Source organism: Falco peregrinus, chromosome 3 (assembly GCF_023634155.1).
Source record: "Falco peregrinus isolate bFalPer1 chromosome 3, bFalPer1.pri, whole genome shotgun sequence".
Classification (NCBI taxonomy): Eukaryota; Metazoa; Chordata; class Aves; order Falconiformes; family Falconidae; genus Falco; species Falco peregrinus.
This window is the reverse complement of record NC_073723.1, coordinates 77,155,262-77,181,845: the sequence shown is the minus strand read 5'-3', so window position 1 is coordinate 77,181,845 and position 26,584 is coordinate 77,155,262. Positions and strand designations below refer to the sequence as shown.

General features: G+C 42.6%; 1 protein-coding gene across 3 annotated transcripts in view; it reads right to left on the bottom strand.

Annotated features, from left to right (window-relative positions):
- EPB41L4B (erythrocyte membrane protein band 4.1 like 4B) overlaps nt 1–26,584 on the bottom strand; it is a 172,612-nt gene that overhangs the window by 67,851 nt on the left and 78,177 nt on the right. For 2 of the 3 annotated variants that reach the window (XM_055800199.1, XM_055800200.1), the window contains 4 exons: nt 26,333–26,366; nt 25,217–25,284; nt 6,705–6,886; nt 1,177–1,292 (listed from right to left, as the gene is read on the bottom strand). In XM_055800199.1, the coding sequence (XP_055656174.1) occupies nt 1,177–1,292; nt 6,705–6,886; nt 25,217–25,284; nt 26,333–26,366 (400 nt within the window). Of the gene's footprint in view, nt 1–1,176; nt 1,293–6,704; nt 6,887–20,976; nt 22,423–25,216; nt 25,285–26,332; nt 26,367–26,584 lie in introns of those variants that run through there. The other variant, XM_055800201.1, reaches the window with a different exon arrangement.

Sequence of the window (26,584 nt, the reverse complement as noted above, 5' to 3'; positions counted from 1 at the left end):
GTCATATTCCACCTTCATCTGTTCATTTAGAAGTCTCCAAAAGTCATGACATAGGTCATTGCCTCACGACCACATTCATAAGGCATAGGGACTGCAGTCCTTAGCTGAACTACACCACCACCCCAGGACACACCCTGAACATGGTTCTTCAAGCAGATCTTCATGACGGAAAATCCACTCCATTACGGATTAACTTCAATTAACTATAATGTAGAGAAAAGTATTCCAAGATTTCAGGTTTTATTAGAAACACCTGACTCACTGATTTTCAGCCTTGACTTCCATCTCCTGGATCCTCTCATCCAGAGAAAAGAAAGATTATGCTACATAGATATACACCCCCTTTGTGCTTGTATTTTTGATACACTTTGCCACCTCTCCTTTCATTTTAATTTCCCTAATGCTTGTTGAAATAATATAAAAACAAAACCTAGGTAAAGTAATTTAATTGCGTTCTGCCTTGAACTGACAGAAAACTCTCAGAACATCATGTTTCTTTAACAGGTCTGTGTACTCATCAGGGGCCCAGACCCACTTTCTTTGAAGCCAGTGGCAATGCTCTCAGTGACATCACTGGCTCCAGCTTAGGACAGACATGGCTGCAAACCAGAGGTCCAGGTCTCCGTGGCTCTATCCAGACTCAGCTCAAGGCACTCCACAGTGCAGGCACAGTGGATTTTGCCTCACATGGGTACAAGAAGCCACTGACCTGCTGGCCTCTGATCTCTGGCAGAAACAGTGGGACACCACCGTTTTGCCACCTGTGCAAAAACTCACTCATAAAACACCCACTAACATCAGATGCCAGAGGGGTTTTAAGGTGTAACACGAACTCCTCATGTAGAAACCCAAGATTTTTTAAAATCACTTAAAGTGTTGTTATTTTTTTACAGCTCTGGGCTGCCTAGATGACTAACTTCACAACTAAACTAAAACTACATCATAACATTGTTGCAGCAGCTTCTGAAATTTTAAAAAGCAAAGTTGAAGGAAATACCAACTCTAAAACCCAAACCCCAGTCCCATAAAGCAATGGTGAGGGGTGATTAAAAAGCAAGCCAGTTGCAGATGAATGGTGATTTGAATTGGAGGTGAAAAAGCAGCAGCTGTTGAATATGAAGTGACAAAAGGGCCCTCTGCCATATATATGTAAAAATATAAATGTACATTCTATACCTTGTTCATGCTGATGTGCAGGGCGGGCCATGGTCCAACTACCTTCACACTCTCCGTTTCTATTTTCTTCAGATGAGAAGTTTCATCATAAAGATGGGGAAGTCCTGAGCTCAGTTCTAAAAACATGCCCAAAAGAAAGGAAGAAAGAAAAAAACACAGTCTGAAGGAGGGCTACAGAAGAACTGCAGAGCAAGACACTCAACTGCATTTGAAGAGACAGTGGTCAGCAAACCATCCTCCCTGCAAAGACCCTCTCAAATGTTTCATAATTATGCCTGTCAGGTCGTTTTGCCTTTTTCTATTTAGCAAACAATTCCTCCCCCTCCTCCTTCTGGCCAATCCCTTCATCTCAGCAGGACTTTTGCCAGCTTTGGGCTAGATACTTCTCTCCTTACCTACCCCCTCCACCCCCTCTGTATTCTAAAACTCAGTTGACACCAGTGGGATTATTTATGCAGCCAAGGTGCCACTCTCAGAACATGCGATGTGTAAAGAGATCAGAGTATAGCTTTTGGCTTCTCTCAGACATCTTTATTTATGTCAGCCTCTTTAAGACTGTTGTCAGGAATTTGCTGTGCTTTGTCAACAGAGATTTTGAGCAAGCCACCGGCACAGAAAGACAAGGAAAAATATTTTTTGAGACAGCTCTGAAAGGTCTCTACCGACATCTTGGGGATGGTGTGGCATATATATGTATATTTGCAAGTACTCTGAGAAAAATGAGCTTCATCATGTGTCAATTTAACTAATCTCTGCATCCTGCATTTTTTTTTGCCACGGATACTAGGTAATAACAGTTGGGAACAATCTGGTTATCTCTGGAATCTGCTTCAAAGCTCACTGAAATCAATAAAAACCTTGCACTGGCTGCATTTTGGTTTGGATCAGGTTCTTAAGCTGTCCTAAAGATATTAAATATTACTCACTCAAGATCTAATTCTACAGCTGTTTAAATATACATTAAGGGCTTTGCTGACTAAAGACAAATTGCTAAAACCAGCTTATAGGGATATAAGCAAAAAGCTGGTTTTGGCATAGGTTAAACATTATCAGACCCTGAGGTAGTAATGTCCTAGAAGGGGTTAAATAGCAGCATTGACCTCCCCTTGGTGGTCTCCTGTCACACGTTAGGGGTGGCAGTTTGGCGTTTTTCACATCACAGCTTCTTCCGTGGATATGAGACTGTGAAACTGCCTGATGATACCCGGGAATAAATCACCACAGCCATAAGATAAGACAAGATGATGGGGTTGTTTTTTTGTGAAGAAACACATTCATTCTATTTTCCTGTCAAGAGAAAAGCATAGAAGGGAAAAAGTGCCCTATATTCAAGTTTGCTATGATTTAAAACTGACTTTAGAGTTGTTTTTTTGTTTAAAGAGGGAGCTCCAGAAATCAAGCTAGCCAGTTTAGCCTTCTAACTCAACCTTGAAAATAGATTTTTAAAAAAGGCAAAAAAATGAAGTTCTACAAAAGGCATACATTTCCTGAGTCAGCATTAAGTCTGGGCAAATCCAGGCTTTCATCTCAAGAAAGGATCTGGCAGCACTGTGTTTTTTCAAAGCACCGTTTTCAGCCTGAAACTCAGTCTGTATTACACCATTCTCAGGGTTACACAAGGACTTTTGTAGTGAGCAGTTCAGAAATAAAGGATGTCTTTTTTTAAGTGATAACCTGCAAGATCAGCCCAGAGTTCCAGATGCAAGCTGGGTCCCCTCTTCTCATTCCATCACCTTCCATCAGAGAAATTCTGCGAGCTACATTGCATACTTGTTGGCATCTGCTTTCAGTGATAGCCCCAGCTGCTGCCGCTGGAGCTGCTCATGTGCACCCGGTAACCCATGCACGACACTGCCATGCCAATTAAGCTTAGCAAGCGGCTCACCCTCCCTGTGTGGCCGTGCTGATGCTGTAAGGCTAACTGCTGCTGAATACAGTGGTCCCTGGGACTGGGATTCTGTGAATACACCGGGGGAAGATCTGCTGCATAAAACGATGTGATCTGTGTATGTTAGCTTGGAGGTGAAGGGCAGCATCAGAAATACAATAATCAGGCTGAATGCAGGAAAACAACATCTTCTGCTGAACTGCCTTCATAAACGCACACGTCAGATTTGTTTCACCAGATTTCACTTCTTCCAGTAATTGAAGTAGACAAATTACTTGGAATGTGAAAAATCAGGCAGGTCTGGCCTGGATTTGTTTTCTGTAACAAAATCGCAGGCCGTGTGTTTACTGAGAAATATGCACCAGTATTTAAAGGGAACCTTGGCTGGGTATAATGTTGTTCCCCTCTCTCCTGCCCATTCCCTGTGAATTGTACTGGAATTTTGGCATTTAGCAGAATAGGTGAAGGAAAAGCAGACACTTTCTCCCTCTCTCAACCTGATGTTCCCCCCATGAGACCTTTTGGCTCTCCAGGAATTTCCACTTGAGATATTTTGGTCACAAGCACCCTCTTTCCCAAAGAGTGTCCCCAGGTTAGTGACCACTTATTTCCTAGAAACACTTTCCCATCAGTGGCCTTTCCACACAGCCTGGAGCCAGACATCAGTCCTCCGTGTCCCCACGTTCCTGATGCAGGTCCCTGAGAGTGTCTCCTCTCTGCCTGGGTTTTTCTTGTCCCACAGACTGTGCCATGTGTGCTGTGCTACATAATTGACTGTCAGCCAGCATGCTCCCAACTGTTCCAGCACTATGAGTCCTTTCCACAAGCTCTCTACAAGATGGTTTTCTCAGCATTTTAATGAACCCATTAAAAACAAAACAAACCAAAACAACCCCCCTGACCACCAACCTTGAAAAAGCACCCAGACCTGTCACCCCAAACTGCAAATGAGTAACTGATTCTGTTTTAAGGGAAGTGGTCCTACTCATACACTGCCACCACCGCTCTAATGGCATACATGTGCCAGGTCTAACTGCAGGCTGGCTTTTCAAGGTAGACCAGCTTTGTGCCTCCAGCCAGGTGCACAGGTACAGGTCTCCTCAGGGGATCAGCGATGGGTTGCTGTGGGGCAGCATGCCTGCGCTGAGACCAGCCAGTGCACGGCAGCACAGCTACCTACCCAAACAACGCAGCTGGGTGCAGCCGGCATGCCTGCACCACGGCTTTCCCCCAGAGGTGCCCCGTCTCCTTCTCTCCTGTAAAGAAACTGGGAATTGGCATATGGCGCTACTGGCATTAGGTCATGCCAGGAACCAGAGCCCATTCCCTTTCTCTAATCAAATATTCAGCACAAACCAGACAAGCAAACAAAACAAAGAGAAAAGTAAAGCCACCTCCAGGAACAGGTGCTACCTGTGTTTCTTGGCTGCTGAAGTCCCCGCAGAGCATCGCAGCTGCTGGGCAGGCTGGGGGCCTGCGCCCCACGATGGTGCGGGGTTCAGGGGGGAGAGCTTGTGCTCTCCATGCCTGGGGCGATGCAGCCTCCTGGGCCCCACAATTCACCTCCCAGGTAACACTGGCTTTGCCCTTATGCTTTTCTAAGTTTTTCCCAAGGTTCTTTCAGCAATAAGGAGGAGTAAGAAAGCAGTGCAGCCTAAGAGGAGACACAGAGCTGGTATAAACACCCTGTACAGTGTTTTTAGCTGTTGTTTCTTTAATCACCTTCTGCCCTAGAGCCAGGCTTGGCTCGGCATAGCCCATGGCAGGGCAGCGGGGAGCTGGAGACCAGCCCGGCTGCTGGGGCAGAAGCTGAGGCCCCGGGGGCTGATGTGGGGGCCTGGGCTGTGGGCAGGATGGGAGGAGACCCCACGAGGGGACAGGGCCAGCAAGGCCTGCTGTGCCCTCAAGGCCAGGATGCTCATCATCAGCATAGCTGGCTCTGACCAAATTTCCTGTCATGCTTCAACTCTAATTTGGGAAAGAAAAAAATATGGGCTGGCACACCCCCCAGAAAGGTCACTGCCTCCTGCCGTACCACGCCGTCAGCCCAGGCAAGGCTTTCCAGCTCAGCCTTGCCAGCATCCCTCTGCTGCCAGTGCTCAGCCACCACTTGTGGTGGCCCTGTGACCAGCCAGCCAAGGCCCAGCAGGTGCACAGCCAAGGCGAGCTGTCCACAGTCACCCCGCAGGATGGTGGCACTGCCCACCCTCCCGCATGGCACCGAGCCCACGGCCAAGCTGCAGGTGCCTGCTGGCAGCACAGCGGTGCCCAGTGGGCTGGGCCGGGCAGGGAGCCGTGCTGGCAGCATGCCATGCCAGCCCCACCAGTTTGCCAGCACCAAGGTACGCCAGAGTGGAGCGTATGATCAGCAGGAGACAGAAAATCTCCTGGAGGCTGCTCCCAAGAAAGCAGCTCTACCAAAATCCCCAGCAAGCAATTCATATTGCTGCTGAGGATTCCATCCTTCAACATCTACAATGCCTCACGTTTTGTTCCTCGAGCTTCCCTCCTAAAACCTGTTCTCTCCCTCTCCTTGGGAAAGAAAATTAAATAAAATGTTTCTGGATTTCTGAAACAAAGTCTGATTGAAAGAAAGTGCTTGCGCAGATAGATGCCTGTGCATCACCGTTGGTGTCGGACAGCCTACGGTCAGGGTCACCCAGTACCGTCTATTACAAGACGCAGATTTCAGAAATTTGCAAGTTGTCAGATTAACTGCCTAGGCTGAAAGTTATCTCAGGGTGATTTACAATTATAAAGTCAAAAATTGGGCAAAGGAAGAACTTACAATCATCCCCTTGAGGCAAGGAAAACAACAGATCATGCCTTGCTTTGCCCATCTTCTGAAATTCTGACACAGCTTTAGCATCTCACACACAGCAGAGTGCAGAGATTATAACTTTGGAAAGCAAGAAGTAGGATTGCTCAATGGCAGGGATGTTTCTTTTCCAGTTCCTGTGTAAACCTACAAACACTTGGCCAAGCTATATACCCTTTAAAAAGTCTGTACACATTCAGCAGCTGAGACTTACACCCAAAGTCCCCAAGGCTGCATCAGGAACAGATAGGCTTCTCTCCTCTTTGCTTTCTACAAGCCAAGAATTTCTCTACTGAGCAAGCAAGCATACTCCAGGCATAAGGCTAAGCAGGAATTGTTCCCATTACCCAAAATAAGAGCAAGATGCTGTTTGTCCAGGGCTCTAAAACTTTTGCTCTTTATGCCCATACATGAAAGCAAGAGTCAAATCCAAACAATGAGGGCTGAAGGCCAGCTCAGCAGATCAGCAAAAGACAGCAGATGAGGACAGGCTTGTGAAACTAAACAAATAAATAGCAACAACAAAAATATAGCCTGTGCCGAGTGGCTGGAGACTCCTATCTGTGACTAATTGGGTGTTTGTTCAGCTACGGAACATCAGTCTAACACCAAATCCCGCAACACTGTAGCAAAACCAGGAAATTGCAAATCTTGTCTCATTTGCACATGCTACAAAGCTAGCAAATAGTAACAGGAAGCATGTTCTTCAAGGAGAGGAACTGAAACGCATGTTGTTTTCCTTTCTTTTCCTTCGCCTCCTTGCCAGAGGCAAATCTGAAAGCAGCAGAGTTACTGAAATGACATTCACTGCAGTGGACTTACTGTTTGGGTTTGGAACTCCAGAAACAATGTCTTTGCTGTCAGGAGCAAGGGCGCCGTAATTTGTGTGGTGGTGGTGATGGCGGTGATGGTGGTGGTGCCTTGCAGGCATTTTTGTGGTATATGGTGCTCCACCATTTTCCTCAATGTTGAACTGATGCAGATCACTGTTGTTCAAGGGATAGCTACAAAATAAATTCAGTTCAAATTAGAGCGGTAAACAGTAGGACTTTTGGAGAGACAGAGTACAAACTTTCTCAGAGAAAAAAAAAAGCATAGCTTTTTTGTAAATAATTTTTTAATGAGGTATATCCCAAATCTTTACAGTTTTCTGTTAACAGGAGACTGTAAGATGAGGAAAAAGGATGCCTCTGCTTGTTTGGCATCAGAATTATTTTTGCATATTTTTTCAGACTTCAGCATCAGGATTTTTTTTGATTTTACACACTACACATAATCTCTGCTAGACTCTTACACTGAGTCAGATTCTGACTTAAGGAATATGATTCTCAAAACCATCAAAATTTGTCCTGCAGGACTTTTCAACTTTACCTGGGATAGCAAAGTGGTCAGGCAAACAATAACTCCTTTGAAGTGAAAATGTCAGAAGAGCAGACTAAGGAAAGTCCCAGAATAACATTACATTCCTGAGAACGTTTTGGCCTCCAAATTTACTGTACAAAATAGCTGAATGAAAAATCTGTGACTTGGGGGAAAATGGAGAAATCTCCCATTGGAAATAAAAGGTTTTACAGGTAACAACATACAAAATAGCACTTAGTCAAAAAAGGAATCACACCTGTGCTGGTAAACTAGCTGGTTTTTTGTTTTTTGGTGGGTTTTGGGTTTTTTTGCTTATATTTAGTTAGGAGATTAACTGTTTTCAGTTAACAATATATAGAGAAATGGAGACATGTTGAAATTTTAATTCGTCATCTCCAGCTCAGAGGTGTCAAATGACATTGCTGATTTTCTTCAATAGTTAACTGATGCTGTTTCAGTTTATTGCTTGAAATGACAATGAATTTCTAGAAATTATATTTTCTCTCCATGCCAGCAACCAAAAAAGACTGAGATAACTCTATGTAGATACTGCAAATGACTTGAATGTGCTTTTCTCAGAGGAGTGCTTAGAATTTTTATAAGGTTTTAACTTATTCTATACTATTGCACTAGACAGTAGTTGCAGTAAATCAATTCATTCCAAGAAAAGATGAATCCCCTGCCCATTTGAAAAATGTGGCATGGGTTTTCAGTTTGCTTTTATTACTAACAGCAGCTGAAAACCTGACAATATGGAATAAAGACAAACGATAATTAAAGGAACAATGAATAAATTATACCTAGCTACTTGCTACATATGTTCTCTGCAGATTACTTACTGATTCAAAGCAAAATTAACCAGTCATCTGCAAATGAACATATCTGTACAATTTCCAAAGGTATGCTGAAGCACGCAATTTGGTACATCATTAATAACCACTGTCTTCTTAGTAACATCTGACAATACGAGGTTTCTGACTGGGTAGTAATTGAATAACACTTTTATGCTGGTTACTTTTTGCAAGCAGGAGGCAGGGAGAGGAATGTTGTGTATATTAATCTTGGCAGATTCCCAGCATGTGGCAACAACTGCCAATAAAGGCACTTCTGATGCCTTATTTGCCTTAAGGAAACAATACAAGTAGGTGTCTGTTCCACAGGGGACAGCTTTGGTGAGCTCAGATAATCCAGGACAGGCCTGTCTTTTGAAACTGCACTATATCTTCACTGTTCTAATCAAATCAAGCAAGTGTCTACTGGGGGAAAATGGTAGAGGTTAATAAAATTGCACACTAATTGTAACAGCTCTCCTGCACTCTCTCTTCAAGCGCCTTGAATTGAAGTGACATTTTTTGACTTAGAGGATAGCTGGGTTTTTTCACACAGTTAAAACCCTTCTTGGAAATAAGATCAGTTTTGGGCTGGAGACTCAGCACATCCTTTTTTTCAGTCTGTGATTCAATTTTTTTTTTTCAAGCCACAAAACCTCACGTGCTTGGGAGTTGCTTTCATTTTACCTGTTGGCAGGCTGGTTTAGCAGACATTTGACTGGTCTTTTCAAAATGAATGAGATCACACCAAATCCTTACATTGACTCTTACTGCTATGGGCATGAGGTAGTTTCCATGCTAAAATGGGAATGAGCTGAGCAACTGAAAGAACTTAAACCCCTCTGGCATGTCAAGCATGCACCAAATTCCCTAGACTTATTTCTTGACTGTCCAGAGAGGAGTGCTCACACCATGTAAAATGCAGGGAGACCATTACTTCAAAGAAGTAAAAAGATAGCCCAGCAAAGCTGATACTCAGGTATGCACTGAAATCCTTGAGGACAGTAAGTCACAAAGCTCCAGTCAGGATTTCAATACCCAGGCAGTGCACTTTGATGTGATATCCCATGTTGAAACTGTTGGCCCATTTAAAAGGATGTGATCATCTGCACTCTTCCAGGGCTGGCAGCAAATAGCAGATACTGAGGCAAACTCAGTGGTCAGTCAGCTCCTGCACATCTGATGGATATGGGGTTGCGCTGAGGAAGACTTTTGCACCCTTACTCTCACTGCTAGACTGATGAGTTACTGAACAATCATAAACGACACAGCTTACAGCAGCCCCAGAGCCAGACTGCTAGAAGAGTTGACAATGCCCAAACAAAAATATCATGAGTAGTCCAAATCCCTTTTCAGTGTACTCTCTACTATAATTTAGGGGGACACTGGACATTTTAGTGCAGTTTCTACAAGGCAGCATCATTATTATCTTATATCATGTCTGTTTTTCACTTGTTATTCTGTTCTTCTACTGTCTTAAATCTAGAGTCTTGAGACTTTTCCCCTCAATGCACCTTTTTGCTACTAACTTCTCTTTCTATTGCTTGCTTCCATCTGACTTACCTGAACAGATAATGTGCTCATGCATCCTTCCCAACCCATTCATGCAAATAAATCACTATTTTCAACAAACCAACTTTCTGACCATATCCTAAGTCCTCCAGGTTTTCCTACTTGCTCCCAAGACACCAAGTAGTGCTCTCAGACTATGTGCATGCATAGACAGGTATCAGTTTTCATCCTTTCTCTTGTATTTGTCTTTTGGCCCTCCTAGTATGCCAACCTTATACCTTTGTTTTACCCTTTAATAGTCATTTGGCTGTCCTGCAGCTTTCCTCTTTTTCCTCTGTTATTTACCTGTGTAGTTCTCTCAACAAGCTTCAGCTGCTTTCTATACAACCAACTCCTGTCCTTCAAGGAAAATGAGGCTGGGCCCTACAGGCTATTATGTAAAGAAAGAAAAAATTTCTAGCTTCTCTGTCCCTCCCTCCGGCAAAACACTCCTGAGGATTCAGATATTGGAGGCTGAACTTTCAAAAAAGCCAGGCAAAGTTCACAAGACACTTGGTATTGCCTTTCGTCTCAAACTCACATACTTACTTTCCTCTGACCAAAAAGGCAGCATATTGAGGAGCAAACAATATGAGGGCAAATAACATGCATCTTCTGATTACTTTTTCAATTTTTTAAAATGTTATTTACATTACTAGTGCTGTACCCCAATTTTATACTCTGCACCCTTTGCTTTAAAAGGTATTTGCAGTTGACATGCTTGCATTTCATGTGCTCCAGTCATCTACTGCCTTATCAAACCATGCCTCTAGCATGCAACTCACACATACAGCAGTGTTAGGACATTATTAAAAAAGCGGAGAACAGAAAGGTATTTGAAAGACTGAAGTATGCACCTTTCTTCTCAAAGTCAAATTAAGCCAGCCTGTGTTACCCTAGCTGATTGTCTGAACTGATTCTTCAACATCTTCGCTAGCAGAGACTCCATGACCTGCTTGTGCAATTGATTTCAGTGTCTCACCATGCCTACACTTACTGCTTTGTTCGTCCTGTCTCCTTTACTGCAATTTAAGCCTGCTATTTCCTGTCCCATCCATCGCAGATGCAATGAACAGGCTATTTCTTGCTACAGAAACCTGTGTTTTCGAAAATGGCTCTTCATATCTCCCTTCAGAGTCTGAAGAGCTCTGAATTCTTCAGTTGCTCCTCACAGGCCACACATGTCCTACAGCTCTGATACATCTTGCCATCCCACCCACCCAGCTGCCCCCTGCTCGGCCTCCGATGTGTGCTCAGAACCAGGTACTCCATTCCAGCTGAGGCCTTGCAAATGCATTGCAAAGAGGAAGGGCTGCTTCCAATGTTCTATGGGCTCTACTCCTCTTTATACACTGGAACATGAGATTTTTTTTTTTGCATAAGTAGCCTAGGATCGTTGACTCATGTTCAACTTCTAACCCTCAAGACTCCTAAAGTGGCCAGGTTTCCAGCCCCCACAACCTCAGCTGTGAAGAAGGTTACTCCTACCTAACAGCACAAACTGACTACGATTCTTCCTGAGCTGTCTCCTAAATTTTCGCATGTGCTAAGACCATAACCTGTCCAGGACTTTCCTCTCAAACATGATAGGCCTGGTGTGAGAGGATTTCCTGTTTTGGTGTAATCTTTGAGTAAGTGACAAGAGATATTTTTTTTCCCCAAAAAACCAACTGCCTTTCTGTGTCATCCTTCCAGCTGCCATCCTCGTTCTTCTGTAGAACATAACCATGTAGCCCTGCACGAATACAGAGTAATGAAGGCAGGTTAATTAACACTGATCATATACAGCTGTGGGCTGGCTTCAGGGGCGGTGGGTTGGCTGACCTGGATAAGGTGCAGCTGTGGCTGGATCCTGCTAAGGAGTTAAATAGCCCCAAGGGGTATGGAAGAGGAGCACTGGATGAAGAGAGACCTGGAAGAAGCAGATGGAGAGGAGAGTATGCCCTGGATGAAGGAGAGGCCTCAGGAGAAAGCAGGGAGAAGAAGGGGGCCTGGATGACGATAGGCTGGCTGGGAGAGGAGCCTGGAGAAGGAAGACTCTGGATGCAGCAGAGGCAAGAAGCAGGGTAGACTGGCCTGAAAAGGATGAAGAAACAGCACGGACAGCAGACAAACTTTTGAAACCTTCGGGGGGTTTGGTGGCTGTGCTAGGTCAAGGCGTGGGAACTACTTATTGAAGCTAACCTGGTATGGGATGATGAAAGTCTTGTTGCACCTGGCTAGTTTTGATAGTGCTGCAGCACAGGAACATCTTTCACCTGTGTCCCAGAGCAGGCTTACTCTTGCACCCTGTTTGTGTCCCCTTCTTCCACGCTCCTCCTGTAGGCATCTCTCACCTGTCTGAAGTTACGCTTGGAGAGCAGAGTGGGGCTTTCTTCTCTCCCCTCCTTGGGGAGGCTGGTGGGGCAATAGCAGAAGGCAGGCTCAAACTATGGTGCCTCTTGGATGACTCTGCATTTTTAGACCCTCCCTGCTATGGCAAACAGTGCTTTAAAAATAACCCCAGGCTTCTAGGTCTGGTTGTGATGCTTGTGTGGGACCACGCCCACCTCTATTCTTCACTTTGAACACTGCTTCTACACCAAACCACTGCAATTTTCTAATATTTAAAAATCCTCAAAATTTACACAAACATCTTCACAACTCCCCTCAGTCCTCCCCCAGCTGCAGCTCTGAGTAAGCCTGACTGACTTGGGCAGCTTTCAGCAGGTCAAATCCAGACTGCAGACTTTGGGCTGAATGTGTTTGGAGGCTCCCCCAACCACTTCGCTCCCTAATAGGAGACATTTCACCCACCACCATATCATAACAACACTTTCTCCAACATTGAAATGGGCTTTAGAAGTGCTCCTAAATAGCAGTCGGTGGAACTGTTAAAGTATATATTAAGGTGTATGCATGGAGGAGAGACTCTCAGGAGTTTAACAAAAGCAGCCACTGCCTGTGAAGCTTCAGTGTGGCAGCTGGGGGGATGAGACTTGTCAGCTGTATTAAGCTAAACGTTCATTTTGGGGGCTTAATCTCCTCCTTTGGGAAATGGAAAAAAAACATAAAAAGTAAAAAAAAATGTCCTTGGGTTTATCCCCTGCCCATTCTTCAAAAGAAGTTAAAAAAAACCCCAAACCCAAGTGAATTTTTAGCCAGGCTTGCTTCAATCATGTTTAAGAATCTCTCATACCCCTTGTGTTGCTAGAGCATGTATAGCAGCACAGAGAGCCTAAGCATTTTGCATACCCTGGAAATTTCCCTGTGGAGAGGAATGAAGAGGAAATAGGGGGACAGGCAGAAGCTGGTATTCTGCGTTATCAGTTATGGGCCAGAGTCACTGGACTTTGCTTCAATGCAAAAGACTTTGAGAGGACCAAGCATTATACAACAAGGGAACACAGACCATGGCAAGAGGGCTGCTTATAAAAGAGGAATGATGAAGTTTCATTTTTGCAGCCAAGAACTGGGACCACCTATAAAAGCAATGAATGTTCTAGGAACACTAAGGAAAGGATTGGGATCACTAAAAACAAACTTAGTTGTTATTTTTTTTCCCTGCACTGTGTAACAAAGATTTCTTTGCTGGCCAGAACTGGTTTCCTAAACTGTGAGAAGTAAAATTAAAGCTGACAGCGCTGCTACACTTCCACACTCTGCCCTGACACCACCAGATGACAGCAGGGCTGGCCCACTTGCTTCCTTCAGAGAAGGCCTGGGAAGATGTGTTGCTGCCAGGGACCATCAGCAGTCCCCGTCCGTTCCCAGGGACACCTCAGAAAGCACAGTGGGCAGTCATTAGCCTTCTCCCAGACAGACAAAACAACCTTGGAAGGAAATAGAAAATGGCGATGAGGAACTATGTATTCAAAAATGGTGATGGGAGCAGGGGGAATTTCTCCTGTAGGAGATAAAAGTATATCCAGCAGCAGCCTGCATTACAAGATGCTGAACTAAGTTTTGAAGCAGGAGTAGTCTGGAATTCTCTCCAAGAAGAACAGAGCCTGCAGCAAAGCATGTTCTAATAAAATACCAAGAAACAAATCTTGACTCGACAAAGCCATTGTCCTCATAGATTTCACCTTATCTACATAAAGATCATTAAAAAAATACTGCCTTGCAAAACTGTCACGCAAAATATGCCTGCTGGGGAACAAAACTGGCTTTTCTACATTTACAAATGGTTTTAATTAATGATAACGATAGCTAATGATATTTAATCACCTGTCAAAAATATTCATTGTCCCAAATGACCTTGCAGATCAGAAAAGCTCTGAAAAGCGGACACAAAATTTTCTAAGACAGATGAAATCCTCCCCCAAGTCAGCACTGCCTTCCCCTTTCTGTCAGAGGCAGACAATGCATGCCTGGCCCTGGGAAATAAAACAGCTTGGGGTGGCTAACCCAAGCAAGCTAACTCAGGTTAAAACAGGAGCAAAACCTAGGGAGGAACTTTGGCCTTCAAGACATTGTGCAGCTGCCCCCAGGGTGCTAACCACAGTACAGCCTCTTCCACCTCTTAACCGTTAGGTAACTCAGGCCCTGTGAGCTACGCACATCCCTCTCTCTCTCCCCCCTTCTCAGTGTCACACACCGGCCAAGGCACGCAGACAGAGCCAGGAAGAGGCCTGAGGCTTAGCTAACAGAGGAGAATATGAGAAACCATGGGATGTGACAGAAGACGCTGCCCCATCATACACAGATGAAAGCGTAAGCAGCTAACAAATGTTACAGAGCATGCCCTGGGCTGCTGGATTTCACAGTTCACTATGGGAGACCTACAAGAGAAATGGCCAAACTTCACAGGGCACCGAAGGAGAGCACTGGGGGCTTTTCGGTGAGGACAACCTTGCAAGGCCAACACTGCCTAGGACACCGTATCAGTAAGGTCACATAAGATCCAAACTACCCAGGTAGCCTTAGGAAATTTAAGTATGGACTGCGAGCAGTGTGGGGAAAAAGCAGGGGTTACTGAGAGGAGACAAGGGAAAGGGATGGGATATCAGGGAAGAACAAGCATGGGAAAATGGAGAGGAGGGGGAGAAAAGGGACCAGCCACATGTAAGCAAGCTGCTCATCAGTATGCTTGGCTGGTCAAGCCCCAACCACTGCAGTCTGGGCCACCATCTTAACTGTAGTCCTATTTTCTGGGGGAGTGCGTGCAAGCAGGATTGAGCTTTCTGTGCTGCCCCATGTTTGTGTGCTGCTGCTATGTCTGGGGGTAGTGCTAAAGGCACTTCTCTCCTGTTTTGCTCTGCGTGGCTGGCTGGATGTGTGCTCTATGTGTATTTACATCTCTGGAGTACGCGCTCAGCACCTCTACAGACTAGGCTTGGAAACCAGGATCTACAGCAGCCTCACATCCGGCAGATTAGGAAGGTGAAATCACTTTAGCCTTAAAGCCAGTCCACTGGATTTGCTTCCTTTAACAGTATGCTTCCATCTTACAAGATCTCCTTTCCGTCTCTGTCCCTACAAAGGTGAAATTTCTTGGGAAAAAAAGTTTTTAAAGGAATAAATCAAACTGTAGATGTTTCATGCTTTAAATTATTCAGAATGTGAATGTTGCTAATGTTCTACAAAGAAATATGAGGTCTTCTGAATTTCCAGTAATTTTTCATAACTTCAAAGTCCAGTGTGAACACACATATGACTTCCATTTAGGTTACAGATTTTTGCCCCTTTAGCATGCTACCAGTAAAGCCACTGAATACGTACAGCGTGCAGCAACTTCACTTCGCTGCTCAGACAGTATCAACAGGTAAAAGTAACACAAAATCAATCACTCAGCACAGCAAGGGCTCCCTTATTTACAAACTTGAGACCTTTCCTATCTCTGCGCTTACTGCAACACTTGGGCAACTCATCTCAGTTACAGCAAGAAACTGTTCATTTTATTTTAAAAGCAATTTTCAGACCTTTTTTTTTTTAAAGTCAGAAGTTGAGAATGAGACACATTAAATACAACAGCAGAATCTGAAAGTGAGCGATAACAAATGGATCCCTCCTGGGCTCAACATTTTGATACAAAAACAGCATCCAGTTTTACATTCAAGTTCCTTGAAGCCTCGCTTTGAATCACCCTTGCTTATTGATTCAGTGAGCTCCAGGTGATGAAGACACGGATGCTGAAGTCTCAAAGCTCCCCTGCCTCTTTCATTCCTCCTCTCCGTTCCCACAGTCTCTAGCAGACTTCATTGCTTTTTCTTTTCCAGTTCCTCCCATTGCACATTCCATTGTAAAACTGCTTCACCTAAACTCCCTTGAGCTTTTTGTCTCCCTGGCCCACATTATTTCTGAGCTCTCCCTTCCTTCCTGTCCTACTCCTACGCTCCTACTGATGAGACTCAGCTTGGAGACACCACGATGCTGGCCCTGATGGCTGCCAGCAAGGCCCCACAATTCAGGGGCTTGGCCCCTGGAGATGGAAAGAAACAACAGCTACTTTGTCATCCGTTTAGCTACTGAGCTCACTGCTATGTCATTACACAATTTAGAGAGCACTGGACATGTACTGATGTTTTGTAATTCTACTTCTCTAAGGTTCTCAGAATTGCAGAAATTGGCAATGGCAGGTAAACCATTATGATTATAATTCCAGCACAGACTATTATGGGTTCAGTGAGGAGTAAATAATTTATAAATAATTAGGTTCTTACTGGAGTTTAATTCTAACTAGATGTGGCTATTTCTTTCATTTTCTTCAAGGTGCAGGAAGTAAAAGATGCCTTTCACTGCTCCATTAAAACAACAACTGTTTTTTATAATTCATCAACATATGACAATGTTAAGCCAGGAACTATGGGTTTTCCAAACTGTTCCTATCTGAAACATCTACTCTTGCCTAATCCAATACATCTTCATCTTTGACACAATGAGCTGCAGGTTTTGCTGTTTGACAGTTTAAGGCCAAAGGTCATATTACTAGTGCTACGAAAAGGAAAAGGAAAAGGAAGAGAAAAAGGAAGAGGAAAAGGAAAACCAAGTACATTACAAACTAGAAATATAGAAACCACAAAAAACAATCAAAAGTGGAAATGTAATTGTGGTGGCAATTTGGAAACAACCCTCGGGGCACTTCCATTGGTTCCCCAATAGCCTTAGCTCAACATTCATCTTATTTTTAAATTGGCAGATTCCTCAGTTCTCAGAAGGTGTGATGGCCAAGGCAGTCATCATGAATCCTTCTTCTGCTAGAGAGAAAATGAATTAAGATTTCTTCTGGAAAGATAGATGCAACAGATCATGGAAGGTAAGATGCCACCAAAACAAAAGGAGTAGTTGACACAGAGTCAAGAGAAAGCCGTTATTCCACAAGCACAAAACAAAGAAGTAACAGTGGGTCTAAGATACCAGGTTGGTGGAACTTCCCATCTCCACCAATCTGTGTGCCAAGTCTACCAAGACTCTATCTGAAAATAATATAAATAAAAAAAATCACCATCTTTAGGGACGTTGGATGAGAGATACAGTATTTTTTTAAAAAACACCTTTTCCTCCTGTTCAAAATTGAAGGTATATTACATGCGGAAACTAAAAGCAGGATGTAAGTTATTACAGACATACTTGCATTTTCTGTAGCAACCTACCAGTATGTGCACTGGACAGTCCAGAGAGCCTTGACTTGTGAACTTTACAACTAAACTCAGATTAATGTTTGTGAAAACAACTGTTTGAAAATAAGCCGTTTTGCTTTAAAGGACAGTCATGAAACAGTCATTAGTAACTACCTGAGAGCAGCATTTAGCCTACAGAAGCTTTATTATAGGAAGTGACTCATATCGAGAACTCCAGCTGAATCAAGTTTTTATCTGTTTTTTTTTTTTCATGCAGTAGCAAAAAGAGCAACACCACATGCACTCGGGAAGCAAGCCTTTCTGGCCAGTCACTCCAAGGTACAACAGTATGTGGAAAACAAGGGAAGGCAAAGAAGGTCTTCATCATTACCACACACTGCTTTGCAATGTACTGCAAGAGGCAGACAGAAGAGTGTGGTCTGTTGCTTTACGTGTTTTTTCTTATCTACTTTGACTAGTATTGTTTCTGTCCAAAAGCTGCAACTTCCTACATGTCTGGTGCCTGCGGAGCAAGGAGGGCTGTTTTTCCTGCAGACCCTTCGCCACTAAAACTTGGAAGCATGAATAAAAGCACTGTGTTTTTCTATGCATTTACAGTTTTGACTGTAAAGTAGGAAACCGTATTTATTCTGAAATGGCGCAAAGTCCTGCTCCTCACACTGTGGCACAAGTTGGGTTAGGGTGCAGAGGCCTGACCAGCAGAGCGCTAGTTCAAGCTGGCTCTCAAAGATGGTTCACGGCTAGCACAGTCTTAACAAAAGATGCTGGGGTCCTGGGAGATCAATCCCTTTCCAAAGCACACCACACAGAGTCCGAGATCAATTTTGAAAAAAATACAGTTCCTATTTTATGTCCATTAATGCCAGCTGGTCTGTGGCAGCTCTGGCTCAGTCCGTTTGGCTACCATTAGCAATGCTGCAGTGACAGCATTCCCCTACAAGTCTGCTTTCCTTGGTCCTCCTTTGCAGAGTAAGAGGAAAACCACACATCATCAACAGCCTTTCCAGAGATCTGGTGTGTCAGGTTAGATGGATGTGCACTGAAACTTCTCTCCTTTGAGCTAGGTAGCAGTACCCTGCTTGCTTGATACACAAACTGGAATTTGTGGGAAACCTCCCCTGAAAACAGATGATTGTGGTGCTGAACTGTCTTCCTCCTCTTCCTCAGAGGACTCTGTCTATCTAACTGATGCCTGAGAAGCAAGTGATATACTCATTTGCCCCGTCTTAAGGTGTTTCCAACTTGTTCCTTGCCAGCAGCTGACGTTCCATTTCCAAAATCACTTGCAAGCTCTAACGCTCCTTCTCTTGCAGGCTGAAGAGACATCTTCTGCAACACTCACCCAGAAGGAAGCAAAAATGACATTTTACATTGCAAAGCCGTAATATATGGTTTGTTCCCATCCACAGTGTGGGAAAGCAATCCTCCTTTTGGTCATTTCGCACATGGGTTCACTGACAAAAGGGTCTGGAAGGACTTGCCAATTGTTTTCCTTGTTTGCAAAGCCCCAACCGCCAGCTTTGGAAATGCATTACAAAACCTGATCCCTTTGTTCACTTTGCCTGTGACTCACAGCAACTAGAGAAAAAATAGCTGAAAATGAAAGTTTAAAGAAAAAGCCCACACTAAAACAATTTACTGAAAGTGCCAACATTTTCAGTATTGTATTTCGGTATTCAATGTAAGTCATTAGGTTTGCAGCCCAACTTACAGATGCAGTATCGCCTGTTTTTTAATCCCACCAACGGTTCCTGGGGGAGAGGATGCAAGATGACAGGTATTACAGGGCAAGAGTAAGCCCCCTGCAAATCCCAATACAGAGTGGAGAGCCAGGCCTGAGATCTGCTGGGGAAGAACTGGCTTCCAGCTTCATCGAACACAGGAGAAAGGTATGCAGAGAGATGATCAGAAGATACTCTCAGCCAAGATGTACCAAGCAATTCTGCTGTGCGGAACGCAACCGATTACATGCTGAACTTCAGATCAGTGTAATTTCTCAGATGTACTAGCACTGTACTCACACGCACTGCCCTGTCCCCCCCAAGCTGATGTGCAGATAGTGTTTCTCACCTGTAATCAGATTACAGAAGAGTTTCTAAACGTATGCTGGTCTTGTAAAAAGAGGATTTCAGACTTGTACAACAAATACACTTCAGAACGGGATGGAGCAAGTTCACACGCACAGTTCCACAGGTACTCCTGAGAACATGCTTCATTTCAATTCAGAAGGCAAACTCCTTCAGGCAGTTTGCAAGGCTTTTTTAAAACCTCTCTGCATATTTAGAACTCTTTCAAAATGTGTTGATTTCTCTGTACCTAGAATGACTGCGTAGCATGCTCTTTGGTAAAAATCCCGTGGCATTTCCTCATGAGGAACTTCCAACACAACACAAACACTCACATACCAGGGCCATCAAGTCCCTGTACTGAGCTTGTGCATCTACAAACTACCAGTGGCTTCTTTTAGTAGCACGAATTAAGCATGTAGTACTGACTGATAATTGCCACTGCTTTCCCAGTATTCTATTCGTAAACAAAAGGTGTTACTACTTTTAACAGCTGAGTTAACCAGTATTTTCCACCCTTCTCCTCTCTCCCCTCATACTTTGTTTTTCACCTGCATTATTTTGTGTTTCTTGAAACACAAAATTGTATTCCTAACATCACAAGACCTGTATTAGTCACTTGTTAAAAACAATACTTTGTTAGTAACAAGTGTGCTAATTTTAGAAAAAAAAAAAAACCACGTGCTTTTAACTTTACTTGTACTACCCTGTTCAGATGGGTAATACCCCTTTATCCATCTTTGTTCGGGTGATGCAAGCTGCACAGGTTAGTCAGAGCAATGCTGGGGTCAGAGAGGAAACAGGTAGACAGACATGCTCCCTCTTCCCAACCGCAGCCCAGCCCACTTGCTTCAAGAAGACAACTACTACAGCAAGGAAGGACAGAGAAATCGATCTCTTCTTACCCATCTGATCACTCAGTGACTTTGCTGGTACAGATTTCTGCGGACAGCAAGGTGGATGTGGCATGAAAAAGTGCAAGGGGAGCGCAGAGTGCGTGAGCTCCTTCTCCAGAGAAGCAGAATGACAAGTGCTTCCCTTGAGGTGACACACACAAACTGCAGAACACACGTGTCCCACAGGTTGTTCTTCACCCATGTGCAGACCTCCTGCACGAGGCATTTTAACACTTAAGGACCGGTTAAGCCTTGTGCTGCCTTTTCTTGCGATCTGTCAGGGAGATCCCTCGTTCAGTGCACCTTCAGCAATAAACCAAAGCACAGATAACAACACATGACGAGGAGGAACACTGACAGCAAACCACACAGAGGCCAGTGAAGTTATATGACAAGAATGATACTGTATTACGAATGTAGGTGTGTGAATCATGAAGCAACAATGCTCCGCTTTAATGTGAGTATTCAAAAAACAAACTCCTTCGGAGGGCATTCAGAGCAGCAGCTAAACTAGGCTCTTCTTCCAATGACTCCAACAAAGTTCCTTTCTTCCTTTCCCAAATAAAATGCTGCTGAAAGAGAGGAAGACTAGCCTGGGGAAACTGAAGTTAGCTTCTGTGATTACCCACCTTAGGCTTACTCTGGCATTTTCACATCTCAGTGCACAATTGCATTATTGTTTTCCCCTGCTCTACAGGGAGGAAACATCGATCCAGCACAGCATTAGTGATTCCAGGGCAAAACAGGTACAAGCACAAGGTGCATCATATCTATTCACCCTCCCCCAAAATTCTTCAAAAATCAATAAAGCATCATAACAAGAACAAGAAGATTGAAGATTTTTATTTATACAAGCACATACAGGAAAGATCAAAACACATATTAAAAGATAGCATTTGTAAACAAATATATTTCACAAAAAGTTATACACTATCAAATCTTCTCTGAAAAAAATTCACGGTTATAGCTGTTTATAAATGTGTATTTATCAAAATCAAGTTAAAAACTACTTCATTTTTAAAATATCCCAAATGAAGACTCATTCATTCCAACAACTTCACAGAGACCACAGGTGTAAGGCCTAATTAAAACAAATGCACGAGTGAAGATGGCACTATGATTTCCAGTTTAAAAAAAATAAAAATAAAAATCGTCAAGTGATCAAAATACCAGCCAAGCCTATTTAAAGACCTAGGTCTGTAAAATATACATTCAACTTCGCAAACATCTAACTTTAAAAAAATAGAGCTATTCCACTGGATCATCCTCATCTTGTAGCGTACCGATTATGAGCTGTGGTTTTGAATCCACTCAGAGAAAAGTTAACAGTAGGTAGTTTGATGCGATTATATAGTTCACTTTCATAATCACATTAAAAATAAGAAGACAGCAGCACCCTTTTATAGCAAGGATTCATTTTTAACATTCTTGCCTTTATAGCAGCAGGTATGGTTTGGGGCAATGCTATCAATATAATTAGGAAGTAAAAAAAAAAAAAAAAAAAAAGGAACACACATACTCTGTTAAGTTTATTGTAGTATTCTTTCCCTATAGTTGTTTTCAAAGTTAGGCAAGCACCTCTATTTTTGCTGTAGAACACAAAATTAAAAACAAATGATACCCAAAGCTATGACTACCTCAGTCGGCTCCCTTTGTTGGTGGTCCACAAGCCATTTTGATTGCCAGCACGAATTCTGTTTTTCCCTCCCTCCAATCTCCTATTTGCATACCAACTAAAAAATAAAAATTTCTCAAACTTCATCTACTAATTTGACTCAAAAGCAACAAGATATTAAAAATAACTAAGGCACAAATGGCTGATCTTCAACAGCGAGCAGAGGGTCACAGATTGCAAAGTATGGTAGAATGTAAATCCCCAGAAATATTTCTGGTCTCGAGGCACTGAAAACTCTTACCAGCTTTCACAAAAGGTTTTTCAAGATTTTTTTACAAGGATACGGAAAATACTTTTCCCAAGAATGTCCATGAACACTAAACAAGGATGGATGTACATACAAAGACACACACTTTATGCACAATACACTTTGAACATACTGCAGACAGACAAGGACCATGGAATGCAATGATCGCCTAAAATGGCAGGTGAAATGAAGGTGGCTGTTTTTCAGAGAGTCGTCATGAGTTTATCTTGGTACACCATGCTTTGGACTCCTCCTAAATTCTTCTGGTTCTGTTCCTGGATATATCGTAAATTGCTGTCCTCTCCACTTGGGGGGGGGTTCCAATATGGCCTGTCATCATGATAGGGTGGCCTGTACCATTTGCACAGTTATTGGTTAGTGAGAGATGGAAGTAAACTTGTGAGTGCTACACAGCAACATGAGTTCATCCAGCAAGTGCTAAGCATGCAAACGGTGTGATGGGCAGCTATCGGTAAGGGGAAAAAAGGGGACAGATCTACAGAGGTCTGATGCAGAAGCCGCAGAAGCAACTCACAATCTTTTAGTTGATTTCAAAAAGGCTTTGAATCAGAGCTCAGTCATTAAAAACCCTCTCTGTTTTCAAGTGTCATAGACAAGTGTTGTGCATCAATGCTCCTGCATCCCACAGGGAGAGGGGGAGGGAAGAGGTGGCCATCGGAACGCTAAAGTGTGTACAACAAACAAGTAAAATAAACCATGTCATGCAAAAAGCTGAGCTCATGAAAATACATCCTTAAGGTCTAAAAAAATTAAAAAAGGCAATCCTAGTAAGAATGGAAATTGCTCTTCCGTAAATACTGCCATTCGTTCAGCACCAGTGCAGTTAACTACATTGAAGCAGCCTGTAAGTTACACAGTCGCACTTCGTTAAGATGAACACCTAGCGTCCATAGTTAGTACAGGTATTTCTCTGTGACTATGTAGTGAAACTTGCAAAAGTACCAAGAGGAAAAATATTTTTTCCTTATTTGTTCATTACTTATTGCTGCTTTGAGATATTAACCTCAACTACTCCTACAGTGTCTCCTGAATCATTGGCCGGGGGAGGAGGGTGATAAATAAATAAAACTTTTGAACAGTATGTAGAAAACCACAACATTTAAGATTCCCTTGTTACCAAACTTAGGTTGCACTTTTTATTTTGGTTATTTCTTTATGCTAACAGAAATACAGGCAGGTTTAGATTTTACCTTTTTTTTGGAGACATTTTAAAGTTACATAATGACAACAGTTAATTGGAATGAATTTTCTCAGAAGACTTAACATTAAGTTAACTGCGAGCAAATACTTTCACTGAAAGGGTTTTACTGAGAAGACTGGGACACAATTCTACATATTTCACAAATACTCAACATCCCCCCCATATATAACATGTATTGCACAGGTAGTCCCATTTTAGCCCTTGGTCCATTCTAGATTTGCATGAAAGAATTTCATGCATCTGTGGTTTGATGTCAAGTTCATAGCCAGATAGATTAAGATTTCTCAAATCAAGCTATTCAAGATGTTAAACGCTGAACCCTTCCACTTTCAGTCCAAGTTAGAATAACTTGAAGCTTCCACTTTAACCACGCATTTAAATGCTTCTACCTGAGCGGGACAAAAATTCTGAGCACCTTTTCTACTGAGCTTGCATGACTGAGCTATTAAGTGTGTTTTTTAGCCTTACAAGCCTAGCTATAAAAAAGCCATTGTTCATATTTCACTGACCTTAATCTTTGCCCAGGCAGCAGAGGGGCTGAAGGGGGAGGTTGTCTGCACACATTACAATACATTTTTGTGCTTATTTCACTATCACTCTGCTCCAGGGTGAACTATTTGGCTTTAAAATGTTACAGACTAGTATCATAAGTGAGGAAATCTTTAGAAAAACTTCAGCAAAACCTCTAATGATTTGTAAAATCATTAGCCTCTCTCAGCAATCACTCTTCTGTAATGTGAAATTGTACACTTTAAATCATACAGAATTAAATGGACAAGTAAACCCTAACCCAAGAAGAATCTTGAACATGAATTACAGGCAAAACTGATTACCCAATTTTAAGTCTTCTGTTTCTAGCATATATTTATTACCTGCTTTACTGCTATCTGCAGGGATTTTTGAGATGACAATGAGTATGCCTGCTTCTCTGCCTAGTATGTATTTCTAATAACATATTTGCCTCTTTCCTGCACTCTCAGATCCAATCTTGGATCAAATTGTCTTTTCATCCATTTTAATCTCCTCATCTCTAGAGCCTGCCTACACTAAGAACAAAGTCTAACTATCCTGATGTAAGAATACAAAGATAAAAATATAACATGAATAGGAATGAAGATTAGGGTACTGGTATTTTTCAGTCAAGACAATAATTATTTGTCTAAAAACCGGAGTAACCTAAAAAGGTTATTTTTATTAGGATAAAATAGCAGCTGATTTCTATCACGTGTCCATGCACAGACACATACCGACCAGCAGGTGCGTGCCTCCACTGGGCATTCTACCAAGCTGGTTCTGACTTGGACCGAATTTCTTCCAAAATTTCTTTTCACTTGATTTCTCTCATTACTAGTTAGTATAAAATAAAAAAGTATGCCAGAAAATAGTACAATAGCATATACAGGTTTTCTTTTTTTGTGAAACAGTTCACAGAACCTCAGTGTTATAATTTCACTAATTATCTGTAAAGTGCCTGATACACTGTTCACATACATGTTTTTCTATACGTATCTCTGCAAAAGATGAAAAAGTGCTGCAATGCAAGAACCTGCTCACTCATAACTTTATCCTAAAATAAGTTTTCTTCTTTGTTTTAGCAGATTAATTACTGATCAAATTGCAGTTAGTTTTACTGAAGCTACTGAGCATCTTCCCATCCAACATACTCCCTACAGAAATCCACTGAAGTTGTATTTCAAATTCTGTATTAAAAATCACCCCCCCAAATTCTCATCAAGGAGATTAGGACATCCCAAAGCAAAATCTAAATAGAAGTTATTTAATACTGCCTCTACAACACATATTTCTAACTTCTGCTTGCTTTTCATGTGCAGACAATTGCCCAATATGCCCACCAAAGCTTCATGCCAACAGATTCAGAAAGAAAGAAGTAATAGACTTTTTCACGAAGTGAAGACTGCTTACCTTACATTCACAGGTGTATGTGGATGCCAGTGTGGCTGAGCAGGATGTATATTAGGATGATACTGTGGCTGCAAGTGGAAACATTGAACCCAGTTAATGAAACAATGTAAGAACTTTCTATTAACTTTAACTTTTTATTTTGCTGGGGCTGTGATGAACATGCTCGCTGTGAGCCCTAGAAACCCCACTGTGGCAGACCTTCTCCCATGCCATTAAGCATATACATGAGACCTCTTGGTGATGAGCTTGCTTGTTAGGAGACACTCACGGGAAAATGCAAAGAAAATGGGTTTTCTGTTTGAGAGTCAACCTGGCACATCTAGTGCTTCTCATACAAAGCACATCAAAAGAATGTCAGCTTTAATCAAAGGTGGAGAGTGAGAAAGGTTACTATTATAATAGCAGTCTTCAGAAGGTCACCTATCTTTGGTGACAGCATTTCTCTCTCATATCCATGAGATCTTGAGGACAGACAGTGAAACAAAATCACTAGTGAGGCTTTTAATAAAGAACAAGTGTTAAGACTAATTTCTCATTCACACACTCCGTCTGGACGAAAGCACAGCTTGCTTTCTCAGTAGCACTCACTACTAGTATCACAGATGAAAACTGGGTAAGGTGTTTCTCTGAAGTGTATGAAGGAGCTTGTTTAAAAAACAACAAACAAACATTTGACCAGCAATGAACTCCTTAAGTGTTATGATGGGGGAGATAACTGCAACTTTGAACTCGTTGTCACCAGATCACCCAACATAAGAGGCTGCTCTAGACAAAAGCTTGCTCACAGAGCAGTCTCCTGGAGTCCATCATATTCACAGTCACAAAGGCTTTCACCTGTGATTTCACAGAAAGGGAAGGGAAGGGAAAGAGGATGGCAAATGGAGTGTGTTCAGCTTGCAGAGCATCCAAGAACACAGGGGAAGAGGGTGAGAAGAGTCTCTCCACTTTCCCCTTAATTCCCAATGGGATGTTGTTTATTCCTGAACCATCTCAGAGAATCTTACCCAACAGTAAGGAAAGGGGACCAAAACAGCCATACAAATTATAGAGAACAAAAATATGAACCGCTAAGTAAGAAAATGACAATATCCTCCTCAACAATTGTTATGCCCTTACCTGGTAGTTATGGACTTCAGGAGTATTTTTAGCACTAAGGGGAAAAAAAAAAATAGCTTTTATGTAATTTATAGTTCAGGGTTCTACAATTCAGGAATTTATTACAGTGAAGTAACATTCATATTCTTAAGGACATCAATATCTTAATCAAGATATACACCACAGCAATTACAGTCCAAGAAAGAGGAGTGCAAAACTTCATTGTACACTTAGGAAACAGGAATAAATAATGTTAGGTAAGTTAGCATAATA